The 27,397-nt window shown below is 46.2% G+C and overlaps 1 protein-coding gene across 1 annotated transcript; it reads right to left on the bottom strand.

Moving 5' to 3' along the window:
* Positions 1-3,094: 3,094 nt before the first annotated feature.
* On the bottom strand, positions 3,095-26,711 carry LOC110090182 (uncharacterized). The gene is made up of 6 exons (XM_078386828.1): positions 26,474-26,711; positions 22,548-22,683; positions 21,370-22,414; positions 19,773-19,857; positions 17,171-17,461; positions 3,095-14,601 (listed from the first exon to the last, which is right to left on the bottom strand). The coding sequence occupies exons 3-6, from the start codon at positions 22,165-22,167 to the stop codon at positions 13,580-13,582; spliced, it is 2,196 nt and encodes a 731-aa protein (XP_078242954.1). The 5' UTR covers positions 22,168-22,414; positions 22,548-22,683; positions 26,474-26,711; the 3' UTR covers positions 3,095-13,579.
* Between the last annotated feature and the right edge of the window lie 686 nt (positions 26,712-27,397).

Here is a 27,397-nt window from a genome sequence, read left to right as displayed (position 1 = left end):
CCGATCAGGGGACCAGAGGTGGCTCGTAATATTAAAAAGAATAGAATTAAAAAAAGAAGTTGAACATTAAAAACAATTAAACTATACTCTAATTGAAATACAACTGAATAACTAAAAGCAAGTAAACATTGAAAACGATCTCAACTTTAAAAGGCATTCGGGGATTCAATCACGAATTGAAGAGATGGGCCTTCAGCTGTCAGTGGAAGGATAAGAGGAAGCCTGATCTCCTTGAGGGAGAGCATCCCATAATCTGGGAGCTGCCAGAGAGAAGAAGGCCCTCTCTTGTGTCCCCATCAGTAGGCATCTGGCTGCTGTGCCAGAGGTTGAGGGATCAATTTTCCATGGTGCCTCCTCTAAGTAGAGCCAGCCTGTGTGGCCGTGGGCAAAGGGTGCAGTCCCAGGGCACCCACAGAAGATGGGCCTGACAAACCACTTTTATACCTGAAAAACCCTGAAAAGGGTCATCATAAGTCAGAATTGAATTGATGGCACATGACCATTATTATTAATGTAGAATAGCCATGCTAATACTATTTGCATTTATATATCCCCCAGTACTGTATCTGCTTTTCCCTGAGTTCCATCAGCGGGAGAAAGTAGAAATCAAATAAATGTATGAATAAATAAATTACACATCCACGCCTCCTCAAGTAACACTCCACATATAGGCTTCAGTTCCATGAACATTTATGTCAAAGGAAAATAGTGAATCTCTTAAGGCAGAGGTCCCCAACTCCCGGTCCATGGCCCAGTGCTGGTCCGTGGCCCGAACTGGATTGGGCCATGAAAACAGACCTCCTGCCCCACCGTCCGCACGCACTCAACCCTGCAAAGCCTGTTTGCGCCTGTGCATGTGCTTATGTGCATGCGCAAACGGCAGTGTGGTGCTTGTGCGGGCACTTGCGTGCAGGCACAAAGGGTGCTGTCACTGTTCGCACATGCACACGGGTGTGCGCACCCGCATGAGCGCTGTGCTGCCATTTGCGCATGCACACAGCTTCCCCAGCCAGTCTGCGGGGTGAAAAAGGTTGGGGACCGCTGTCTTAAGGTGTCCCAAGACTCTTTGTTGTGTCATTCAGACAGGGAAAAAGTAAAATGGGATTGCAAAGAATGCAGGAAAGATCCACCTGAGAGGGTCTTCAAAGAAGAAATGTGGCTCATTGGGAACAAGTACGAAGTGACAGCTTTTCCAAAGGTAGCATTTTAGCCCCTCTAAGTTCCACATCGAATGAAAGGCTGTACCACTGGAGACCAAGACCATCTATACTCTTGCATTCCCAGTCACCGTATACAGGTGTGAAAGCTGGAGAGTAGAAAAAGCAGATTGGAGCAAACAAACAACACTGGCGCTTTGAGGATAACCTGGGGTTCCAGGGGGAAAAAATGTTGAAACTGAGGATGTCCTTACTTTAGACACATAGTCGGAAAGCAAGATTCTCTGGAAAAGCCAATAATGCTGGGAAAGGTGGAAAGCAGCAGGAAAAGAGGAAGACCGAATATGAGATGGTCTGACTCCCTCAAGGAACCTCAGGGTTGACTTTGCAAGAGCTGAGCAGGGCAGTCAAGGGTAGGACCTTTTGGCAATCACTCGCTCATAGGGTCACCATGAAGTCAATTTGATAGCATGCAAGTTCTACATCAAATGCTGAATGTAATGGGAATTCCTCTAATGTCCAGCTGATGTTCCCCTTATCACGATTCGTATCAGTTCCCCAGCCCTTTTGAACGCTTCCAAACCCCGTGTTTTAATTTTTTTTTGTATTGCTTTTTGCAGAGATAAGATTACAGCTATTGCACATCCCCTCTGTAGTCGGTATCTGTGGTGTGACCCTCCTAAATGGATGTTTTTTATTCTCTCATTGGAATTTTCAGTTCTTGTTTACCTTTTAGGATAGAAACCTCATTAATGTTGTTGGGGGGCATAGAAATAGGTCAATGCTCTAGGCAGAAGAAAGCACATGCGTCCCAATAAAGTTTTCAGATTTGCGCATTACTGCTATACCACTTCCAGTCCGACAACCCTGGCTTAGATGTCTGGCTGCAGGACCAGAGGTTGAGTTCCAATTCCCCACTGGGTCTCCTTGAGAGGAGTTGGACTCGATGATCCGGAGGTGTACCTTCCCGCTCTGCAGTTAAAGGACAACACAATTGTTGTTTTTATTATTGTGGTTTATGATGAAGAAGATTAACCTACTGGAACAGGTTTGTGCTTAGACATCATAGTCCTTAAGTAAAAAATGGCCAGCCCAGACCTTCTTCTGAAAGAACAGCTTTTCCAAAATATAGTGGGAGAGTGAGGTGGGAATGGGAGAAGCCCTCCGCCTGCCAAGGAAGTGGCCGTGCCCAGGGACAAGCGTTCCGCGGTGCTTCGTGGCCTGACGCCCAGCACCGAATACAGCCTTACGGTCTATGGCATCCGGGACGGGTCAGAAGTGGCCAACATCAACACAGGAGCAAGGACCAGTGGACTCAGTAAGAAGGCCACATGGGCAACCTTGCTGTTAGAAAGCCAGAATCAAAACAAGTCTCTGAAATACACTGTAATAACAACCGTGGGCCAACAAGACAATTCTGACCTACGGTTTACCCTTCCCTTCCTCTAGGGGGAGCCCTGGGACTGCGCAGCTTTCCCAAGGCCACCCAGGCTGGCTCTTCTCCCACGAGGCTCAAACTCCCAACTTCTGCCTCCACAGCCAGATACTAAACCACTGAACTATTATACATTTCCGCAAATTTTACTATGGACGCTTGGCTAAAGGATTCTGGGTTTCCAATCTTTAAAAAGGAAGTTTAACTGTAGTCCTAAGGAATGCGCTGATTTCAGTACACGTACTTTGGGCGACTGGATGTCATGTTGAAAGTCTTGTTTTGTTTTTGAAGAAAATTGCAAGTTTCTACCCCTCAAGAAAAGTGTACTTGAACCACTCATTCTAGCCAAAACACCTGAGGTATTTGGCGGGGGCGGGGGTGGGGAGACAGCAAGAAACTTAATACAAACCATAGCACCCCAGATCACTTTTTGCCCCCTTGCCTGGAAAAGCATAAACAGTACGTTCCGAAGAAGAAGAAAAACAAGCAACCACACACAGACTTTGTTAATTTGAACAATTTATATATACGATGCCCTATATCCCACTTTTTTCTACAGTTTCTTTTCCTCAAATCACATAAGTATATATACAATCCTGGTCTTTAACCCAGAGGCAGTGACTACAATACCCAGCACTGGGAGGGGCAGGGGAGGGATAACATTTCTCAGGGATGGGCCATGTTATTTTGCTTTCTAACATTTTTCTTTTTTTAAAAGAAATCCCATTTTCTCTTTAATAATGAAGAACTTTGCATGTCTGGGCAAATCATGATCAAAAATGAACCAAATGAGATCATCACCAACCTACACTAGACCAAGTCAATATGTAAAATTATTTCAAAGTACAGAGAGGATTGTATTCTACCTGTCCTGTTAAAAACTGAGAAACCTGTGAAGAGGGGGTGAGGATTAGAGACAGAAACTCTAACTTAATGTAACAAACATGGCTGAATACTCAGGGATTTAAAGGCAGACTTTTGAGAACATTTCCTTCAATGCACCAATTTATCATTTTTTCCGTGTCTGCTAAACTGATTTTTTTTTAAATGATCCCAAGTTATTTCCCACTCCATTTATAAACAAATCTGCAGGTTTATTTTAAAGAACCCAATTTAAAAAAAATCTCAGCTATTCTTAAAGATCAGTCTTTTAGCTGTTGCAGGAAGGTCTCTTCTGAAGCCCTTCCCCATTCAGATTCTTCCACCCCTGAAGCAAACGGCCATTGTATGTCTCTTTAAGTGGAATTACTACTCATTTCCACCTAATTGTAGACTACAATGTTGTCAAAAAAAAAGAGGCCAATGCCATTTTAGGCTGCATTAACAGAAGCATAGTCTCTAAATCCTGCGAGGTACTCATTCCCCACAATTCGGGCCTGAGTAGGCCTCATCTTAAGTACTGTGTCCACTTCTGGACACCACACTTCAAGAAGGATGCTGACAAACTGAAACAAGTTCAGAGGAGGGCAAAAAGAAAACTAGGCCCTGTGAGGAAAGACTGCAAGAACTGGGCACGTTTAGCCTTGAGAAAAGAAGACTGAGGAGATACAGGATAGCACTTCTCAAATACTTGAAAGTAGCCATACACAGGAGGGGCAGGATCTGTTCTCAACCATCCCAGACTGCAGGACACACAACAATGGGCGCAAGTTAAAGGAGGCCAGATTTAAACTGAATACTGTATCAGGAAAAGGTTTCTTAACTGTTAGAGCAGTATAACATTGGAACCAATGACCTCAGGAGTTGGTGAGGAGGCATTCAAGAGCAGATTACAACTGCCATCTCTCATATCTACTTTGATTTGGGTTCCTGCACTGAGCAGGGGTTTGGACCCGATGGCCTTGTCAGCCCCTTCCAAACCCATTAATTCTACGAAAATTGAAATTTGAAGTTGTGGTTTGTGATTCACCATCCCTTGAGCTCTGCCCTTTGAGGCAGCAGATGGCTGACTCTGACTAACACGGGTGACAGCTATGGTGCTGGACATTTCAAGTTTAAAACGCCAAATGGTAAAACAACTGCGTACAGTTTTGCCAAAGCATGGGTTAGGAGAGGGAGGAAAAGAAATAAGCACTCTTGCAATATCTTGAGAAGTATTTAATTACACATACATACACACACAGACACAGCAGAGAAATGTCCAGGATCCTATTACATACTTCTGCGAGCATAATTCCAACAGTGTAAATTTCAGTGACAAATTCCCACCAGTTAAGAAGTCAACACTTGTCCTTGTTGCATGCTAAGTTCACACAGCAAGAGAAACAAGCCCCGACTTCATAACTGGTGGCAATTCATTGTTGAAATTTATGTCAATGGACTTAGGCTGGTCGGTGTTAGTTAACAAAGAATCTATAGTATTAATAATCATAGAACTGCAGGGCTGGAAGGGACCTTATGATCAAATCCAGCCCCTCTTAAGGAGGCAATGTGAGGAATTGAACACCCAACGTCTGGCTCCACAGCCAGAAACCTAAACCATAAATGAATGTCTTTTGCACCAAGAACTCAGTGGTAGATCTCAGAAATCAAGTTACAAAAAAAAAAAATCATATCCCATAAAGTAGATCCAGGAAGACGGACATCTGCCTACCTTCAATTGACAGCTAACCAACAGTCTGGTACCTAAAATAAGTTGTCATTTATAAAGCTGGGTATCTTACAAAGTGTAAACAACATCCTAAGAGTTCTGCCATTCTGCACAGTGAGACGTCTCCTAACTTTCCAGGGAAGATACCAGAAAGGCGGGCGATTGGGTTGCGGCACGAACAATTTGGGCAGTGCCCAATGGGAGCGGCAAGGGGCCCCACGTCGCCCCACTTCTGATCTTTCCCCATCCTTACTTAAGGCAAGAGTCTTGCCATGATCACGGCAGGCCTGGCCGATGGACATCCCACCGCCATCCAGTGGCCGAGAGCCCCCCCCCCCGGGAGACTCCCGTTTCCAAGGCTGAAAAACTCTCCCACTTAGCCAGTTTCTCCTAAGGCTTAGCCAAAACGCTGCTTCCCTGGAACTTCCCACCCACGGGTTCTAGCCCTGCTGTTTTGGAGCAAAAGACGTGTTTGCTACATCCATGCCAGTTTAGAGGGCTTGGATGACCACCAAAGCCCCGCTATTCCCCTAACACTTTGCAAGCACTCAAACTTTCCTTTGGATGCAGAAGGGTTTTGGACTTCAGCCTCGTTCACCCACTCGCTCGCTCAATGAACCGAGAACCAAAAGCCTGGGAAGATCGCTTTCTGGAGCGTTGATTGGAGAACCTCCCCTTAGCCTGCGTGCCACTGACCAGGCCATCTGGGGAATTCTAGGGGTTAAGAGCCTAAAAAAATTAACATTTTCAAGCTGTGGTTAGAAGTCAAAACGGGAAAGCATATGGGGAAGACTACCGCCATCTCATCCAATTTTGATCCAGATGAGTTGGATTCCAAGTCCTATCATCCCCCACCAGGATAAGAGCTTTAGCCCAAATCAGCTGGGAGGACGCTGGGTTGAGAGAAGGAAGGCTTTGAACAGAGCTGGTAACATTTATATTTTAAAAAGAATTAGTCACATTACTCATTACTGTACTTAGATTTCTCTGATCACACAAGCAGTGTGTTGCGTTGTGTATCAACACATTGTGTTGTTAAATAATAAAAGAAATGCAGACCCTCTTGCAGGAGGCCCAGTGGGGAATCGAACTCCCAACCTCTGGTTCCGCACCCAGATACCTAGACCACTGAGCTATCGTTGTTGACGACAAGCCAGAAAAATCCAGAGACGCACTGCTTAGTGGCCAATTTTTAGTAGTTCATTTTAGGAATATGTATAAAAATACAAAAATCAAAATAAAAGAATACTTCCCTTGCCACTTAAAAGATTGATGTTCAACAATATTATTTTAACTTAACCACAATCTGATGGGGTCATAGGAACATTGAACCAACATGATGTACTCTAGATCAGTGGTTCTCAGACTGGGCTCCCCAGATGTTCTTGGACTGCAGCCCCCAAAAATCCTGGCCAGCACAGCAAGTGGTGAAGGCTTCTGGGAACGGCAGTCCGAGAACATCTGGGGACCCCAGTTGGAGAACCAATACCCTAGATAACAGCCCTGAAGATTAAGCTTTCCGTGTATTAGCTTTGAAGCCGTGGTAATTATAAAAAAATAGAAATACACACCCTCTCTGGATAAAGATAAGAAAACAGGGGCTCAAGCTGGCGAAACTGATGGGAGTTTATCCAAACTTGCATTAACAAGAAAGCAACGGGTCAGATCTCTTTTGACAAATAGAAAAGCAAAAGAAAAGACTGTGTTATATACAGTGTTATACCTTTTTTAAGAACTGAGCTGTCTTTATATATACCTACATATGTGTACCTACATGTAATTGTAATATATGAGCACTATCTAGTTGTGGTTAATATTGTTGAACACAGAAACTAATGCGCTTTCATTCATGGTATTTATTAATAGTCTATACAGATTCTCCATGAATCTCTCTCCTTTTCTAGTTAATTTAAAGATTGGTGGCTGAAAAATTTGGGGGTGGGGGAGAAATCCTGTCAACATGCCTCTAAAGTTCTTATTCTTGAAAAACTAATTTTTTAAAAGTAGGTGTTAGTTGTTAGACCTAAGTAGGGTAGGTGTTACTACTTATTACACCTAAAAAGTAACTTTGTAACTAGCAATTACAGTATAATTATCTCCAAAGTAACTAGTTACAGGCAATTACATCTCTTGTAACTTCCAAGGGGGGGATGACAGAAGAAATAACACATAGTGTCCTGAATTTTCAAGTCTCTGGACTAGAGATGGGGAATATTCGTATTCCTGAACCACTATAAATATCCCGTCTCAGATGCACCTAATGCGGGTCCTGTCCTAGTTCACTTACATGCCGCAGTGCTGCCAGCATCCCGCTCTTCATGCCAATCGCAGCAGTCACTCCACCGTCTCCTTGCTCGATTGGACACTCAAGTAGTTTGTGCAGGGAGATTTGTCCTCCCACCTGGAATGGCTAACCGAGCAGGGAGATGGCAGAGCTCCTGCCCTGATTGGTGCAAAGAGCATGACGTTGGCAGCATGGCAATGCACGATTGGATGGGCCGGTGCCGAGGCCCGGACCCGTCATTAGGTGCACCTGGGACGGGGATATTTGTCTTTGTTTACAAATACGAAAATCCCCATCTCTACTCTGAACTTGAAAGTGCAACAGGAAAGCATTCAGTGGCACATGCCCTTTGCAGCCATTTTCAGACAGGAGCTCTCCACTGCAAAATTGAGAGAAATGCAGATTTTAAAGGGTACTGGGAGTTTTGGTCTGCATGGTCCAGAATGGTAAAATCCGGCACATTTCTACTAAAAAATGGGTGAAACCGATTTCTCCTCCACTCTAACACAAATGATGACATAATTGATATTCAGAAAAACAAACAAGCCAACAGAGTGTCAGCTCAGCTCGGCACTAAACTCATAATAAGAGCTCACCAACAATTCTTTTAGGTGGAGAACGCTATACATTCCTGGGGATTTATGCCCTGGAGTGTGACACTGGCCCATCTTTGTGCCTATAAAGTGTAGTCCTGCTCAATTGCCCTTTAGGTATGTCATAATTAACAACAAGCTCCAAGTGAGAATCTTTGGGGAGCCAAAACACCACACACTCACAGACACCAACACAAAGAAAAAAAGAGGACATTCAGCATCAGAGAGAAAGGGAACCCCCATGTTCTGCAGCTGCAGAAAAAATAATGTCAGAGGGGAGAGCAAAACAAAATAGCCTCATGAGAAGTGAGCAGGCAGGGAGAGTCTAGAATATAGAGGGCAGATGATTATAATAATAGCAGTAATAATCATCTTAGAACAGCAGAGCTGGAAGGGACCTTCTAGATCATCAAGTCCAGCCCTTGTCAAGCAGGTACAGTGGGGGACCGAACTCCCAACCCTCTGGATCAGCAGCCAGATGCTTAAACCCCTGGCCTATCCAGCAATTCCTCTTTTACTGCATGTACAACACCCCGTTCTATCTCAGTTACCTGTAGGGTCCCTTCCAGCTCTACAGATCTAGCGTGATGATACTCATTTGCACAAGGCAACGTTCACCATCTTCTTGCACGCACAGAAGTCTTGTTGCTTTCAACTGTAGGTGGGAAATCACATTTAGCTCTATACCCGATGGGCCATGCTGTTTTTCCCTAGCAGGATTCTGCCCTGAGTATATTCCAGGAGGGGCATTAGAGAACCCGGGGGGGGGGGGTGAAATAAGGGCACAGCTGGCCGGCACCCAAAACTTTCTAGGACTACATATTTTGATGCTAGTTCCAGCTCACTTGGTCTAATTCAGAAACTGAAGCACATTTTACATTCCCAGCCAGGAAAGACCCCAGAGGGAAAGGAAGGTGTCCAATCAGCAAAACAGACAAGCACAATGAACGGGAGAAACTCGGCTTCCGAACTACACCATTACACACTCAAGGACTGGTGGCACCTTAGAATGGCAGAGATGGAAGGGACCCTACAGAACAGTGGTTCTAAAACGTTTTCAGCTCACAGCTCCCCAGTACAGCAGGACGGCTGTATCAACAGGATCAGTACCCATCGTTTCACTTATCCGCTGCCTGAAAAAAATAAAATAAAAAACTCCAAAACCTAGACAATACGCCTTCCCAAAGTGTATTACCAGGACTAACCACTAGATTCCCTGGAAAAGACGCTAATGTTAGGAAAGTGTGAAGGCAGGAGGAGAAGGGGACAACAGAGGACGAGATGGTTGGACAGTGTCATCGAAGCGACCAACATGAATTTGACCAAACTCCGGGAGGCAGTGGAAGACAGGAGGGCCTGGCGTGCTCTGGTCCATGGGGTCACGAAGAGTCGGACAAGACTAAACAACAACTGCCACTAGATGGAACCAGAGACTATGTCCACAAAACCTTATAGTATACAGTACTGTATTACAATATACTGGTCAGTCTTTAAGGTGCCACATGTTTTTTGTATTGTATTGTTTAACGGAAACACACTTGTGGCCTGACTTCTCTGATGTTAAGGAGCTTCTGGAAAAACGGAGAAGCTGCATTTTTGTGGGTGGCCGGGGAGGGCAGGGCAGAGGCTCTCCCTTGCGAACAGGAGGGCAAGAAACCCAATCCTGGTCCAGGGTACCCTCTCTCCATCACGCACGGATACCAGAGAAACTGGAAGTAGGTGCTTTATGATAGTGTGGTTGGGGGTGGGGGAGGCGGGAAGGGGGAGAGGAAGAGAGGATTCTATGGTCCCCCTGGGTGCGATTCTCGGCGTTCTTCCGTGCCCTGGTGCACACTTTTGGGAAATGCTGCTATAGACCATCCAGTCCAGCCCCGATCAAAGAGGCACAGCGGGAGATTCCAGATTCCCAACCTCTGACTCCGGAGCCAAAGAACTAAACTATGGAACTCCGGTGACCATACACAGAGGGCACTGCCTTCTCACACTCTTTGTGGGGCTGGGTGTTAAGCAAAGCAGATGGAGCGGGGGGGGGGTAAGAAAGGGGAAAAAAGCAAGGCAGGCAGTGCTGGCAAGGATTCAATGTCCAAAAAAAGGGGGTGGAACAGGGGATCGAAGGAGCCACTCCTAAGTGGTGCTGTTAACAAGGCTAGACCAGAGTCGGAGAACGCTGAGCCCCTCCTCTAGATGTTTTGGTCCACAACTCCCATCGTCCACGCCCATCATGGGAATTACAGTCCAAGACAACTGGAGCACCAAAGACTAGCATTCCTCCCTAGACTACTGTAGCATTCTGGGATTAAAAAAAAAAAAGGCCGGGACCCCCTTTCTGAAAACAAAGACCCCCTAGAATGGTAGTGGAGGAAGGGGCTACTAAGGCCACCGAGACCAGCACCCTGCCCAGGCGGGCAACCCACAGGTAAAGCTTCCCTGATGGACAGCCACCCAGCCTTTTGTTCAAGAGCTTCCCATGGAGGGGAGACCCAACCACTTTCAAAAAGATCCTACGGCCAGGAACGTCCTCCTCAGGTTGCGTTCCCATCTCCTCCCTTGTAATCAGAACCCGTTGAGTTCAACTTGGGCTCTCCGGAGCAGCAGAGAACAAGGTTTGTTCCATCTGAACAGCCGATCCCATGTTTTAACATCATTTTATTTTATTGGATTTCTACCCCGTCCTTCTAGACCAAAGGCCTACTCTGGTTCTCATCTCACCACTCCTCCAGGCTAAACCTACGCAAGAACTCCCTCAACCCCGGGGGCTCGGCACCCACAACTTTGACCACCTCGGTCATCCTCCTCTGGAGAGGTCCCACCTTGCCAATATCATTCTTAAACTGTGTTGGCCAGAAACAGGTGCATGACTGCCACTGGGATTAGGGACTTCTCAAATAACACAAAGCGGGGGGTGGTGGTGGTTACCTTTGCTTCTCTCTCTCTCAGAACTGCAAAGGTAACTTCCTCATCAGCGTGGATTAATTAGTAGAACAAAGACATGAGAAAAGGGTCTACAGGCTTCAGCCAAGGGTCTGCCTTGTACAGCATTCCGCCTCCTCAGTGGCCATCCAGAACCCGTTAACAGGAGGGATTTAATTGTTCTATTTCTTTGATTTATATACCACTCCATTAGTGCGAGGCACTGTTTTGGGACAGGATGCTAGCAGGCCGTGAAGTCTACTGTACCCTCCCCCCCCCCATGTTCCTCTGAAACCAATTTACAAAGATCACATACCGCCCCCAGTACTGGAGGGAATGGAGATACCCGCCATGATTAGCAGCCACCATGATTTGTCTAATCCATTTTTTAAAAAATTCACCCACCTAGGTGGTCGTCACTACACCTTGTGGCAGCCAGTTCCACAGTTTAGCTATGCACCCTGTGAGGAAGTGCTTCCTTTTATGTGCCCTGCTTCAGGGGATGACCCCTTTGGGTTCTACTATTATGGGAAAGAGAGAAAAAATCCCTCACCATTATCTCCTCACCATAAGTTCTAAATGTATATATACGCTAGCATTCTAGCATGCTTTCCCTTCTATGGCCCCCTTTTTTAGCAAAGAAAAAAAAGAACCTGCAGATAGATGTTTTTCACACTGGACAGCTTCTCAGCCATCCCTGTTGATTTTAGTTGCCCTTTCTAACTTTTTTCCAGCTCTATGATTCAGAACTGCACATGGTATTCCAAACCTGGTCACACTACAGATGTGTATCAAGGAATTATGTACGATAGGACACCCATATCCACAGGATCAGTATCTATGGTTTCATTTATTCAAGGTCAGAAAATATTTAAAATATTTTTTAAAAAAACTAGAAAAATACATTTTCAAAATGTATTTACCAGAACTGCCCACTAGAAGGAGCCAGAAACCATGGCATGTATTCTTCAGCATGGTCTCTGGCTCCCTCTAGTAGCCAGTTCTAGTAATATATCATGAAAATATGGATTACCCAATTTTCTTTTACCATGCTATATATAGCGTTTGCTATTATTCGCAGTTTGCTACAACCAAAAAGGCGGGGGGCTTGGAATCAATCCCCTGTAGATACAGGGGTCTTACTGTATTTGGAAGTTGTTTTTATGCCTACTCCTAATGTGTTAAAACCTACTTTTCCACAGCTGCCACACACTATGCAAAATTTTCATACAGCTACCCATTATCATGGGTCTATGACCCCCTTTTCCTGGTCAAATCTCACTAGGAGTGTACGTGAAACTGAGATTGTTTCTATCTTAACATGCATCCCTTGAAACTTCCTTTGCCTTTAGTCATATCTGCTAATGGTGGTGCCTACTCTTCATTTTGAACCCTCAATCTAAATGCAGGTCTTACAATCTTGATGCACAGCCCAGTTTTGATACTTCTTCAGATATTTCCCTACTACCCAGTCTCTGGAGCATCTTAAAACCTCTTACAGTGGTGCCTCTCTTAACGACGATAATGCGTTCCATTAAAATTGCTAAGCGAAATCGGCATCAAGCGAAATTAAAAAACCCACTGAAATGCATTGAAAACCGTTCAATGCGTTCCAATGGGCGAAATACCTCATCGTGCAGCAAAGATCCTCCATAGGGCGGCCATTTTCTGGTGTCTGTATAGCGAGGAATGCGTCCTTAACACAGCGGGGAGCCATTTTGCACAGCAGGTGGCCATTTTGAAACCCGACGATCAGCTGTTTTTAGACGTCATAATGCGAAGAATCGGTTCCCGAAGCAGGGAACCGATCGTCGCGAAGCGAATTTTCCCCATAGGAACATCGTTTTGCGATTGTAATAGCGATCGCAAAAAAAAACATCGTAAAGTGGATTCGTCATTTAACGAGGTAATCATTAAGGGAGGCACCACTGTATTTCCAACAATTCACACTGATCCAATTTATGTGGATTGGGGATTTTTCCTCCCTTATGAACCAAGAGTTCATACTGAACCTTTGCTTTTCATCTTCTGAATCAGACCTGAAATATTCATTGTCTATCCCAGCATTTCACTTCTAACAGAGACTAGCAAGTGGCTTCCAGGAAGCTCAGAGACCCGGTATGAAGGCCAGAGCCTTTATTCATTGCTTATGCCAAAACTCCTGGTACTCAAGAGGTAGGCTGCTTCTGAAGCTGGAAGCACTATTTAGCTATCACAGGGCTTAAAGTGCAGCCGGAACATGCTTAACTAAAAGGGAGCTAAAACCAGGTAAATTTTTTTGTGCTTTTCTTAGGCTGCTCACGAGAAACTCTCTGGATCTGTGCACTGTACTAGGCTTTACGCTGCTCTTAAAACAAACAAACAACGTAGGATCAAAAGGGTGCCTCTATCCTTCTCACTATCCTAATTTTTTCCCCCCAACCTACTTCTATTTTCCAAAACCCATCAAACTAACGCTATATTATGCTTCCCTATTCTCACTTCTTGCCTACACTGCGCAGGCTTCCGAATCCCAACACCTTAGGGACTAGCACCTTGCCTATAAGTATCACAACGGACCTATGCATGACCAGGACACACTACATCGTAAAGGACAGGACAGGCATCGAGTCACAGAGGAGACCCCCTACTGGAGCGGCTGCTAGGGCCCTGATCCGCCCCTTCCCACAAGCCGCCCAGGCCGTAGCTCTCAACCGCGTGGGTTCTCTGGTGGGCGGTGAGGCTCGAGTGGGTGCTGAAGCTCCTCCCACACTCGTTGCAGATGTACGGGGTATATATCGAGTGCGTTCTCATGTGCCGGGTGAGCTTGGAGCTGGATATGAACCTCTTCCCACACTCGGTGCAGCCGTACGGCCTCTCCCCCGTGTGGACCCTCTGGTGGGTGTTGCGGGTGGACAGGTGGCTGAAGCTTTTCCCGCACACATTGCAAAGGTACGGTTTCTCCCCCGTGTGGATCCTCTGGTGTTTACTGAGGTTCGAGCTGTAGCTAAAGCTCTTCCCGCACTCGGAGCAACTGTACGGCTTCTCGCCCGTGTGGACCCGCAGGTGTTTCGTGAGGTCCGAATTCTGTTGGAAGCACTTCCCGCAGTCTGGGCAGCCGTAGCCGTACGGCATCTCTTCCATGTGGATCCGCTGGTGGGTCACGAGGCCTCGGTGCTGGCTGAAGCAGGCCCCGCACTCGGAACACACGTAGGGCATCTCCCCCGTGTGAGTCCGCTGGTGGATCAGGAGGTTCGAGCGCTGGGCAAAGCATTTCCCGCACTCCGGGCACTGGTGGGGCTTCTCGCCCGAGTGGATCCGCTGATGCTTGAGCAGGTTCGAGCTCTGGCGGAAACATTTCCCGCACTGAGGGCAAGGGTAAGGCTTCTCTCCCGTGTGGATCCTCCGGTGAATCGTGAGGCTCGAACGCTGAGTGAAGTGCTTCCCACAGTCTGGGCACTGGTGTGGGCTCTCGGCCGGGTGGGCTCTCTGGTGTCTCGCCAGGGCTTGGTCGTGGTGGAACGTCTTCCTGCTCTCGGGACCCGGGAAGAAGCTCCTTTGGCCAAGCTGGGCTCTGCTGGGGCTCCTCAGGCCGTTTTCTGAGTTTCGGGTGCCTTTCCTCTCCCCACGGTCGCTGCTGGAGTCGGCCAGGTCTGAAACAAAAGGGAAGAAAAACGACCTTGGGTTTCCTAATGAAATAGGTCACTCGAGACCCTGAGGAGAAAGAAACTCTTGTGACAGGGGTGGACAAAATGGAGTCCTCAGACCTCGTGCTGTTTCCCCACAGCCCCAACACCCTTCCATTAAAGACAATCTGAAGGAAAAAATTATTCAGTCAAATAAGCTCTATTTCTGCTCCGGGAGGCTGCCAGAAGTGGCAGTTTGTAGAATCAGGGATGGAAGACAAGCAAGACTCCTTCTGGCAAAAGAAAACAAACCAAGAACCAGAACGAAAAGTCCCTAATCCAGAGCCCTGTGGTGCGGTGGTTACACTTCATGACTGCAGTGAAGACTCTGCTCACAAGCCGAGTTCGATCCTGACAGGCTCAGGTAGCCAGCTCAAGGTTGACTCAGCCTTCCGTCTTTCCGAAATCGAAGTCGGTAAACGAGTACCCAATACTTCTCATAGAATTATGTTGTAAACCACCCAGAAGAGTGTTCTAGCACTATGAGGTGCTTTACGTTGAAAACAACATATCCTGTTTTCTTCTTTTTTTCTCTCTCTATCAAAAATATGGCCTTATTTTCTCATTATGCACAATACTGAATAAACAGCCATGGGAACAAAGAACAATCTTCCTTTTTGATTCAAGAGAGAGAAAGTTCTTGATTGATTTGATATAATACCTACCCTTGGATCATCATATTCACAACATATCTGAGAAAGACCAGGCTCACTAGAAAGGGAATCATGCCAGGGAAAGTAGAAGGTAGCAGGAAGAGAAGACCAAACGTTGAGATGGACGGACTCAAAAAGAAGTCACGGCCGTGAGTTTGCAAGATCTGAGCAGGGCTGTTCACAATAAGATTGTTTGCAGGACACTAACCCCTATATAGGGTGACTGAAAGTCAGAGGTAACTTGATGACACACAACAGCAGCTGCTACAAACTTTGGCCCAGAATAAAACTGGGGACTGCTATTCTATTTGGACCTCCACACGAGCCATTCTCTGCGACTGTCCTGAATATGGAAACTTTCCTGTTGATCCATTAAAAAAATCTTTAAATTGGGATCAAGCAGCATAACAGATAAGAGTTACCCCATAATTCTCACCAACCAATGAGAGTAGACCAATGGGGTCTTACCCATGGGGCAGATTGGTGTGCAAGGAGCCAGAACATATGACTCCAGACCCACACCTGCACTGCATGATTCTATTATTGAAAATATATTTTCAAAGGTTTTGTTCTATTATTGCATGTGTCACAGTCTGTTTGTTAAATTTTTATGGTTTATTATATATTCTTTATTGTAAGCCGCCCAGAGTGGTCGACCAGACCAGATGGGCGGGATATAAATCAAATAAATAAATAAATAAATAAATAAATAAATAAATAAATAAATAAATAAATAAATAAATAAATAAATAAATAAATAAATAAATAAATAAATGGGAAAGGGTCATCAAGTGTAAGGATATGTCCCTGGAGACCAAGACCATCCACCTTATTGTATGTCCAAACACCATGTATGGGTGTGAGAGTTGGATAATTAAGCTGACGGGGGGGGGGGTGGAAATGATTTGTTTGAAATGTGGTGCTGGAGGAGAGTCAAATAAGTGGATCCTGGATCAAATCAACCTTGAACTCTCTCTGGAGGTAAAAATGTTGAAACTGAGACTATCCTACTTTGGGTACATAAGGCAGGATTCCCTGGAAAAGGCAATCATGCTGGGAAAGGTGGAAAGCAGCAGGAGAAGAGGAAGACCGAAGGGATGATGGACTGACTCCCTATCGGAAGCCTCAGGCTTGAATTTGCAAGAGTTGACCAGGGCAACTGAGGACAAGGCCTTTTGAAAACTGCTCCTCCGTAGGGTTTGCATAAGTCAGAGGTGATCTGACAGCACATGACAACAACAACAACATTAAAAAGGCAGACAAAGCACAGACTAAAAAAAAAAAACAAAGAAGTTAAACACACCATTTAAACCCAGGCTATAATGGAAGCCAGCTCCAACGGTGTTCCCGCGTTTCCTAGAAACACGGGTAGATTTCTAACGAAAGACAGCTAGCACAGACAGTGGCTGAGGATGATGGGAACTGTAGTTTACAAACACGCAGCGGCCGGGGGGGGGGAAAGAAACTCAAACAGGAAGCACAATTTTCTTTTTATCACATCTCCCTTGCAAAAGCATTCCTTCCCCCAGTTTTTACTCCAGTTTCCAAGCCTGCCGAGTGTGCCCAGTTTTGAGCGGGTTGGGTTTCTTGTGGTTGTTTTTTAAAAAAAAAACTCTGGGTTTGTGCGGCTTTCAAAACCGATGTTTTAAAAACTTTTTGAAACCCTCCAGGTTCTCCCCCCCCCCCGAGCATGATGAAACAATTCCCACAGGAGCCCTGTCTAGGGTATATTTCTTTCTGCAGTCGATGCTGGAGTTGGCTATTAATGGAAGTGATAAAAACAGCCATTGTGTTAAGCTACCTGGAGAGAAAAGGGCTAAGCCGATGCTATTCTTAAGGGATGCCAGAGGATCCTGATGGCCGGGGATGCACGGAATTCTTACCCAGGACTCTGTTGCCTTCCGGCTTCGCTTCTCTGCACACTCGCTTCCCTCCAGCGCCCAGGGAAGATGGTTTCGTCTCCGACCAGTTCATAACCCGGGCTTCCAGCATCTGCAACACCAGGGGAAATAGGTAAATGTGAGAAGCTGTCTCATGCCAGGGCAGCCGATTGGCCTGCCTTGTGTTACTTGACTCCAGGGGTGCACAACCTCTTCTGTCCCAAGGGTTACATCCAGCACTGGCTGTCAGGCAGGGCCAGTGTGTAAGTACATGAAGTATGCACACTTCAGTTCCTATTTATGTGCATCTTCCAGGGTGACACATATATAATTTGTGCATCTACACATGCACCACTCAGTAGCATGAAGGACGGGCTTCAAACCTTCATTCTCACTCAGATCTAGAAAATGGCTGGCAGGAAACTTTAAAATAATATCTGCCCCCCCCCCATCCCACAATAACTATTGGTAGAAGGTGGACATTTCTGGCTTAAAACCTCCAGCTACACAGTGGAGGAGGAAAAAAATACAGACAGGGACCTACAGAGCAGATTATTATCTAATTACAAGTCTCCCTCAAACATACCACCGTTTATCGTTTGGTTAGTTTTATATCAACTGGTAATATAGTCTCAATAGATTCAATGAGTGACTCTGGTGTTGAGAAAGAATTTTTTTAAAAAAGTTTCAGTTTTACTCACAAATCTTCATATATGTCAGAATACAGACAAACGTATTTACTGGTTATTTAGTTCCAGATCAACTGGTTAACTTCATTATTTGACTAACTGATTGCTTACCATGAACATTTCACTCACTCTAACCGTTAAGAGTGAGTTAGGAATGTTCAGATTCTGTTTGCATGTTAACATTTGACAGTTGTGGAATTGGCAGTCAGAGTCTGACATATAAACACAATCGGGACATTCCTAATTCACTCTGACTGAACTTACTAGAAAAAGGCGGGCAAAGGAATCAGAGGTAAAGTGAAAACCATTGGCTGCTACTATGTGATTGACATTCAGACTCAAAGTCCCTCCCAACCAAACCTCCCAAAGGCATAATAGGCAGGTATCTATAATTTGAACAGTAATTGGCAGTAAGACTGCAGTTCCTCTGCCATTTACTAGGAAAAAAAGCAACCTCAGAAGCAATTCCCCTTGCCACAGCAGATCCGCTGGGGTACGGAGGACACTAGGGGACACATCAAGCCGATTCTGTTTAATTTACGTTGGCTACCAGTTGCTGCCGAGGCCCAATTCAAAGTGCTTGTTTTGACCTATAAAGCTCTAAACGGCTTGGGCCCTGGAGACCTGAAGGACCACCTCCTCCCATATGAACCTTCCCGGCAGTAAAGATCCAGCCAGGGGGCCCTTTTGAAAGAGCCGTCCCTTAAGGAGGTAAGAGGGACGCCTTGTAGACAAAGGGCCTTTTCGGCAGCTGCCCCCAAACTATGGAACGCCATCCCGACTGAGATTCCTCTGGCACTGACGCTGATCGGTGCCAGGTCAAAACCTTCCTGTTCCAGAAGGTTTTTAATTGAAATAATATCAACTGTGGGTCCTGATGGCAATTTTTAGAGCAGGCTTGTCCAACCTGCGGCCCGAGGGCCGCATGCGGCCCAAGTCAGCTCGCAATGCGTCCCAGTGCAATTTTTTATTTTTAAAGAAATTCCAAAGTTTCAAGTTACACTGCCGGCGCTTGCGGCCGGAATGTGGCCAGGGCATGTCACAACAGTAGAGGGGGAGTGACGGAAGGAAGGAAGGAGCAGGAGGGGAGGAGAGGGGATGGGGGGCTGCATGACTGCATTGCGCTGTCCCCATCAATAGGTGGACCCCCTCCCGGCCACATAAAGCCACTGGAGTCGAACCTGGCAGCCTCTGCTGTCTGAGATCACAGCTGCCGGTAAGTTCGCTTGGAGCGGGGCTGCGGAGGACACCTAGGGCTGCCCCCCCATGTGGCCCAAACCAAATGTATGTGTGGCCCAAACCAAATTTTCATCTTCTAATGTGGCCCAGGGAAGGTGAAAGGTTGGAACACCCCTGTTTTAGAGTATACATTTTAACTGTATTTTAATTGTTTTATCTTTTTTTACTGTATTTTAATGGCTGTAAGCCACTCAGAGACATCTGGGTAGTGTGGGCGGTGTGTAAGTTAAATAAATAAAATAACGGAGAAAAGAAGGTGGGGGTGCTGCACCCCCTCTGGTCTGCTCTCTGAACTGGCAGCTTCTGCTCTGTTCCTGAGCAGGCTCCTTAGCAAAATCTCCCCCCCCACACACACACACAAACACTCCCCTTGCCTGCTCAGAGGTGGGGAAACTAGGTTTCTGGACTACAGCTCCCAGAATCCCTCAGCCAAGTTGGCTGGCTGGGGGACTCTGGGAGTTACAATTAAAAAAAAAACTTTCTCGAGCTTTGCACTATCTACTCGTAACCCATGAGAGCTTGCTGAAGTATTCACGTTATTCTAATATTGAAACCTGTATTCCTGGTTTCAGGTTGTTTTCCAGGCTGAGGGCAAAGGTGGAACTAGTTTTAACCGATGAAGTCCTAAAACAGTTCAGCTGACGGGCCATCGGCCTCACTGTGGACTAGCCACGTACGGTATTCAGAGCTGTGTACGCTACCACAGCCCCACCGGGTGGGCACACAGAAGGGGGTTTCGGTTGCGTTGCTTCCGAAGAAGACCTTCCCAAAGAACGTGAGGACTACAAAGACCATGCGGTGCCTCCTGGACCATCACAGCACCCGGTCCGCTGGTCCTTCCTCTGGAAGCACCACTGGATCGCTCTGGACACAAACAAAAATAAGAAACTTCCAAATTGGAATGCCCCCCCCCTTTGCTCCTTGCTGATTTTAGAAAAGGTGCTAGAACACATATTTTTAGTTTTGGATGTTCAAGCCGTTTGGGTGGTTTTTATTGTTTTTTTACCCATTAAATCATTCTGGCTGGTTTTAATGTGCTCTGATATTATTTGACTGCCGTATGTTATCTCAGCTGTTTCTATAGAAAAGTGGAATATGCATTTACAGTACACTCTGTGGATGCTGAAAAACACTGAAATATCAAGCTATACATTGCATGGTCTCTGGCTCCCTCTAGTGGCTACTTCTGGTAAATACATGCTGGAAATATATTTATTTTATTCATTTACAGTGGTGCCTCGCACAATGAGTGCCTCAAACAACAATAAATTCACACAACGATGGCTTTTCCTGAAAAATTTGCCGCCTCACACAACGATGTTTCCTATGGGGAGTTTTCGCACAACGATGTCCCTTTTCGCTCCTGTAAAAGTGCCTTAAACTGTTTGAAACCTGTTTTAAATGCTTGCTATCGTTAGCCCACCTCCTGAAACCTATGCAAACTTAATTTGGTGTTGTTCTGAGACGTCCTTAATTTTTGGTGATTTTTTTTCTCCATTGAAAGCCATTGTATTTCCAGGCAGTGGATAAGTGAATGAGCAGATAAATCAATTCAGCCATCAACATCTGCCTCCAACGTATCGGCCCCATTCACCAACTTTCATGCTTACCTCTCCCAGTCACAAAAGTTAGAATTATGATTTCTTTAACCAAAAAAAGGGAAGAGAGGAAATGGAACATCCTGTGTGTCCTCTGACACACAAGGAAAAAATCCAGGAGTAAGTCATGGTTAGATTAGGCCCAGTGAATCAGTGGGAATTTGGTGAGTCAACTGCTCCCTAGGTTCTATCAATTCAGTGAGCCTACTCTAGTTGTAACTTACTACTGGATTGAATCCACAGCCTTAGTAAAGAAAAAAAAGAAAAAGATGACAGAAACCAAGAACATTTTTCTAAATGTATGTATTCTATAGCTCAGTGGCTTAAGTATCTGGCTGTGGAGTCAGAGGTTGGGAGTTTGATTCCCCCACTGTTTCTCCTGGGAGAAGAGCCAACCCGGGTCGCTTTGGGCAAGCTGCCCAGTCCCAGGGCTCCCCCTAGAGGAAGGGAACAGAAAACCACTTCTGAGTATTCTCCACTTGGAAAATGAAAAGAGTCACCATAGGTCAGTATTGGCTTGATGGGACATCATGATGATGGTCAAAGTATTCAGCTTTAGAGGGATGAATTATGGTGTTCAAAGGGACACCTCCTACATGCAAGTTTTGAAAATATCTAGCAAAGTGCATGCATAACCTCTTGCTACCAACTCTTTACTGCAAGTCTAAGTATTTACCTGCTTTTCCTTCTCCGCTTCCCTCTGCCTCAGCAAGAAGGCCTCCGCCAGGGGTACTGCTTGGGCACATGTTTCCGGGTCATGTTCCCTCACCCAGCTCTGGATCTCGTCCGGCAGGAGGGTCATGAACTGCTCGAGCACGAGGAGGTCTAAGATCTGCTCCTTGGTGTGCTTCTCGGGCTTCAGCCACCCTCGGCAGAGCTCGCGGAGTTGGCCGCAGACTTCCCGGGGCCCCTTGGCCTCGTGGTAGCGGAACTGCCTGAAGCGCTGGCGTTGGGTCTCCGTCCGGATGGCGTCCACTTTCAAAATGGCCGCCTTGACTTTGGCGTATTCCCCTCGGTCCTGGAGGCTGAGGTTACTGTACGCCTCCTTGGCTTCTTTGCTCAGGACCGGCAGCAAGCGGCCCAGCCACTCCCGGCGAGGCAACTGGCATGTCCCGGCCAGGCGTTCGAAGGAGGCGAAGAAAGCCTTGTTATCCCCCCACGGCGCAGCCTCTTCCGTCAGATGCGGGAGCCCCCACTCGAGATTCGTGGACTGCATGGCGATGAGGAACTCCTGCCATTGGGATTCCCACCGGTCCGACAACCCTTCCTCAGGCTCCTGTTTCACCTGCCGCGGGGAAGCCCAGTGGAGGAACTCCCGGATGGTTCCGACTTGAAGGACGCGTGACGATTTCCCAGTTCGTTCCGCACCTTCTCCCGCTTTGGGACCCACCGGCTCACGCTCTTCCATTTTGATCCCTGGCGTGGCCTGGGCCCGGAAACCACCCCCTCTTCTAGAACCTTCTGCGGCAGCCATTCCCCTTGCAAAAAAAACACCACTACAAAATGGCGAGAAGACTCTGATCACAGCTGAACCTGGGACTACGAAACAACTTCTCCCTGTAAACCTGTGGGCCCAGCTTTACCTCAGCTCTGCCTTTGCAATATGATCAGCAGACGCAGCGGTTTTCCATTAGATTTTTATTCAGAAGGGGGAGTGCAAGATTTTCAAATAAGTGCTTGGGTCACGGCACCATCCTTCAAACAGGCCGAACAGATTTTCTCTGAGGGAAAAAGAGAGAGAGAGAGAATGTGGGAAGTGCAGCATATATAATTTTAGAGGGTTCCTGGTCCAAAGCAGACATAATGAAAGGCATAAATGTTTGTTCAGGAAATAAAAGGATCTGTGAATCATACATCTTATGAAGCAGCTGGAGGCAACTCAGGACAAGATGCTTCTGGGAGGATAAGAGGTCCAAAGAAGCAGGCAGGGATGGTCCTCCTGTTAGGCAGAGCGGGGCAGTAGTCTCAGACGGCAGAAGCTGGGAAGAAGCTGCCGGACGTAGGAGGAGAGAGATGTGAGCAATTCAGCATTTCCCAAACCCTGTACGCTATCTTACACATGCAGTCGAGAATGCTACCCATTGCAAGCACTGAGGAAAGACCCCTCTGCCAGTCCAACCAGCTTTTGCACATACCGTGTTTCCCTGAAATTAAGACAAGGTCTTATCTTAATTTTTGCTCCAAAAAAAGCATTAGGGCTTATTTTCACGGGATTTTTATTTTTGCTCATGTACAGCTATCTACATTTATTCAAATACAGTCATATTTTCTTTTGGTGGCTGCACAAGGGTGGAAGGCGGGCTTTCACTCAACGGGGGCTTATTTTGGTGGTAGGGCTTAAATTACGAGCATCCTGGGAAAAATCATGCTAGGGCTTATTTTCAGGTAAGGTCTCATTTTGGGGGAAACAGGGTAGCATGGGAGTGGCTGCCACCTTGCTTTTCACCTCAGGCAGCAAAACATCTTGGGGTGGCCTGAGGCCAGGCTACAGGCCACTAAAATCATGTTTATGACGAGGGTTGAAGGAGGTTTCTACACAAACGGTTCTCAAGGAACCACAAGACTTTGTTCTGTGGGTCAATCAAGGCCTAGCAAAACCAGCCCAGAAGGAGGCCTATAAGTGGGACTGGGGAAGCAGACTGACCCAAGAACTTCTGCTCCCTGAGACACACGACGCAATGTCGCCTTTTCTATTCCCAGCACAGAAGCCAGCGGGCTTGGCAGTTGACCCTTATCTGAATACTTGGAACGGGACAGCTCTCCCACACCACCCCTGCACCCAGTAAGTTAGTTTACAGGTGCAGGACAGAGTCAATAGCTGTGTTTTCCAAAGAGAAGAAAGTGGCTGGAGGCTGAAGAAAAAACAACTAGGGGTTTATTTGTTTTTTGGCCACTGCTCCCCACCAGCATGTGCCGCTTGAGGCAGCTGCCATGCTCTGCCAAAGGGTAGGGCCGGCTCCACTGAGAAACCATTAGCAGCCCAAAGCGAATCTGGGGTCGCTGCCTGGGATAAACGCGGAAACGGAATAAGTCAAGGGTCAAAGTCCTGTTGTTTAGGGTAGTGAACTGCACTTGAGTAGACCCACTGAATCAATGGGTTTTAATGAGTCAACTCCTCCCCTAAGTTTTATTGAGTTAAACAGACGCCAATAACTATGTTAAAGTAAGTCACAGTTAAAGTAGACCCATCTGAATTAATGGAACTTACAGGGGAATTGGCTCATCAAATCTCCATTGATTCAATGGGCCTACTCTAGCACAATTTACTACCTTCGGCAACAGGGCCTCGGTCATTACCATGAAGGACCTTGGCGATCCTGCCTCTAAACGCGCAACCCGAGAAAACCTGACAAAAAAAAAACCTCAGGGAATTTATCATGAAGGAATTTGTTAAGGTAATGTTTTCTCTGAAAGCCGTAAGGTTTCGTCAGTATTTCCTCATTGTGGGCGCTGGAAATCCCGAAAGTCAGAACTGCCCCCATCTCGATTTCCCCTTTTGCGAACAGCAAAATAGGGAGTGGAAGGAACAGTGGCTTCCAATCACAGCCATGATTTTCTCCTCAAAACCTTCCGTGAAAGATCATGAGTGGCATAGCATCGCTTATGAGGTTTTATGGCAGAGGAGATGACAGCTATTGACTCACAGATACAGGGGAAGACCCAGTTCTCCCTGCCACCATTTCAAAGGATGGTGGAATAGCGGAAGGAAAAAAAGATTTATTTTATTTACTTAAAATATTTTTATCCCACCTTTCTCCTTAAAAAAATTTAAGTAAATGCAGCCTTGCAACAGCCTTCCAAATGGGTTGAAAACACAAACCTTTAGCCTTCCTCAAGTTAAAGCAAGACATTGCCTATTTATTTATTTGCTTGTTCTTGATCCTGTCTTTTTGACATAAAAAAAAACTCCATGTGACTATCTGCAATAAAGCACAGATTGAGGACTAAACCTCACTAAAGCATCAGTAAAAAAAAATGCAAGGTAAAAACACAACGGCTGAAACCCACAACTAGAGTAGACCTATTTGAATCATCACGGAAGGGTGGGTCTACTCATCTTTAAGTGAGCCTACTCGTAACTTACCACTGGCGTTCAGACAATGTACTGAAAGCATTTAAGAACAAGAAAAAAGTTATGTGGTCCCCAAGATTATATAAATTTAGAAGTGGGTGATGAAAAGGTATTACCCACGCATGGACAGCAGAAGAGGTGAGTGGCCAGAAAGAAATAATCTCTCCCTGACAGTGGAAGGAAAATAAAAAGGAAGCCAGCCTGGAGTGCCCAGGTTTGGGAGCAACCACCAAAAAAGGCCATGTCACGAGATATGCCTCCAGTAGCAGACAGAAAGGTGTCCCCTGGGAAAAATTAGGTGGACTCATACTGGACCCACTGGGAACAGGAGAACACCTCCAAGTATCCTTTACCTGGAAAACCCCAGAAAGGGTCTCCATAAATCAAAACTGATCTGATGGCATATGATTACGATAATTATAAACAGCAATGGGTTACCTAGCAGCACAACTGTAAAGGTAAAGGTTCCCCTTGACAATTTTTGTCCACTCGTGTTCGACTCTAGGGGGGCGATGCTCATCCCCGTTTCCAAGCCATACAGCCAGCGTTTTGTCCGAAGACAATCTTCTGTGGTCACATGGCCAGTGCGACTTAGACACAGAGCGCTGTTACCTTCCCACCGAGGTGGTCCCTATTTATCTACTCGCATTTGCATGCTTTCGAACCGCTAGGTTGGCGGGAGTTGGGACAAGCGACGGGCGCTCACTCCATCACGTGGATTCGATCTTACGACTGCTTGGTCTTCTAACCCTGCAGCACAGAGGCTTCTGCGGTTTAGCCCGCAGCGCCACCACGTCACAACTGTATCTAGATATAAAATACTATAACCAGGGAGACAAATATATAAATAGGCAAATGCTTATTTAGTGGCTGTGGCCCTTCAACATGTGTAACAGCTGTGTACCAAACAGATTTCCAACAGATGCAGCCTCCTGAAACAGCCATGCTAGAAAATGCTTCATCTGTTGAATTTCAGTGTAAAAAAAAAAGCCAAAAGCACAAGGAGCCCCGTCCAGGATTTGAAACTAAAAGAAAACACAGAAATAGCAGCTGTAAAAGAGAAAGACGCCACAAATATTGTATTCTTCTGCTAGCTGTATGCTAGTAAGACAGAACCACGTGTCAGCTCTGGGGGTGACAAAGGAAGGCATTAAAATCTCATGAGTTCGCAACACCATCCTTTCAAGCACCTTTCGCAGGAGTTTCAAATTGGAGAAATTAGCACCAAAACGACAACAAAAGAGTTTTGTCGCAACTTATAAGCCTTTGGAAGAGATCGGCGCTTGGGAATTGCAAAAAAAAAAAAAAACACTACTTATCCCATTAGATATACGTGAGTCAAGAGGATGCAAAGACTCTTTTGTTGATTGTGCTGCAACACCAACGCTGCGGCTCCCCTCCAACCCCGTGCCAGAAATTAGCAACACAATACAAATGCTAATATGCTAATAAAGTGCCTCCCTGCTAATCCGTGGGGATCAAAAGCAACCACCGAGGCTGATTAAAGAGCTGGCAACCCCTAACGCCTCCAGATCCCCCAAGGCTTGGCTCGTGCAAGATTCTCCCCGGAAATTAGTTACTTTGCAGATTAAATCTGAGCGTGCAAAGAGATGATTATGTTCAAATCTGCATCGTCTCCCAATTGCACTTCTTCTTTTTTCCTTGTGTAGCAGAAACATGCCCCCCAGATTTTGCAAAACAAACTCACCTGTGGGAACCCCCCCTCTTTTGCTTGCTTGCATGCACGCCTCCTCCTCCTCCTCGCCCTTGCAAACACCACTCCTGGGAAATTCGGAAGGCAATTTTCTTTCCCCCTCTCTGGGGGTAGGTACAAGCAGAACAGGAAGGTGCATCTCGTATTTAAATCCCCCCTCTCGCAAGCGTCCCGGGCCGTTCTAGGAAGGAGCCCTCTCTCTAGCGTTAACCCTTCGAGGTGTGCATCAGCAAAAGAAATAAGCGGATGTGGAAAAAAAAACACTTGCGTGAATTGTATTCTAAACACGTTTCCTTAAAGCAAAATTAATTGATTAATTAATGACCTTCCAGTGAGTCACGAGCTCTTCACAACGCTTGCAAACTCAAGCCTGGGGTTTCCTTAAGTCAATCCATCTTGCTTTGGGTCTTCCTCTTTCCCTACGGCCTTCCACTCCGCCTAGCATTGGTGGGAAGTGAGTTGGATGATGGTAAAAAAAAGAGGCGAGGAGTCGTGATGATTTCTTGGACTCGAAAGAGAGCTGTTATGCCAGAAGGTTTAGAGCCACCACTAAACTCAGAAGTGGGCAGTTTGTGTCCATGTAGAAGGCCTCAGCCTAAATTTATGCAACCCTGAGCTTAATTTTAAAAGTCCCCCATGATAGTGCCAACTGGGCAAGGAACTGAGAGGAGAAAAATGTTATGTGTGGTCAAAGCATCACCAAATCATGTCAACCCTAGAAATGAGTGACTTCCAAAATGTCCTTGTCCTTAACAGCCCTGCGCAGTTCTTGCAACCTCAGAGCTGTGGTGGCCTTCATGGAATCCATCCATCTCATATTCCATCATCCTCTGTTCCTTCTTTATTAGCCACAATGGCTAAGGTTTCTGGGAGTTGATGTCCAAAAAGGGAACACTTCCCAGCTCTACCACTGCTCTT

The sequence above is a fragment of the Pogona vitticeps genome, chromosome 2 (assembly GCF_051106095.1).
Source record: "Pogona vitticeps strain Pit_001003342236 chromosome 2, PviZW2.1, whole genome shotgun sequence".
Taxonomy (NCBI): Eukaryota; Metazoa; Chordata; class Lepidosauria; order Squamata; family Agamidae; genus Pogona; species Pogona vitticeps.
This window is presented reverse-complemented; position numbering and strand designations above follow the sequence as displayed.

Bases quoted from the DNA above. Each gene is read 5' to 3' on its own strand.
- LOC110090182 (XM_078386828.1), bottom strand. From the start codon at position 22,167: ATGGCTGCCGCAGAAGGTTCTAGAAGAGGGGGTGGTTTCCGGGCCCAG. The intron at 19,858-21,369 runs GTAAATACTTAG...TTCTTTGGGAAG, and splicing joins AAGCGGAGAAGGAAAAGCAG to GTCTTCTTCGGAAGCAACGC. The intron at 17,462-19,772 runs GTACGTGGCTAG...GCACATAAATAG, and splicing joins CGTACACAGCTCTGAATACC to GAACTGAAGTGTGCATACTT.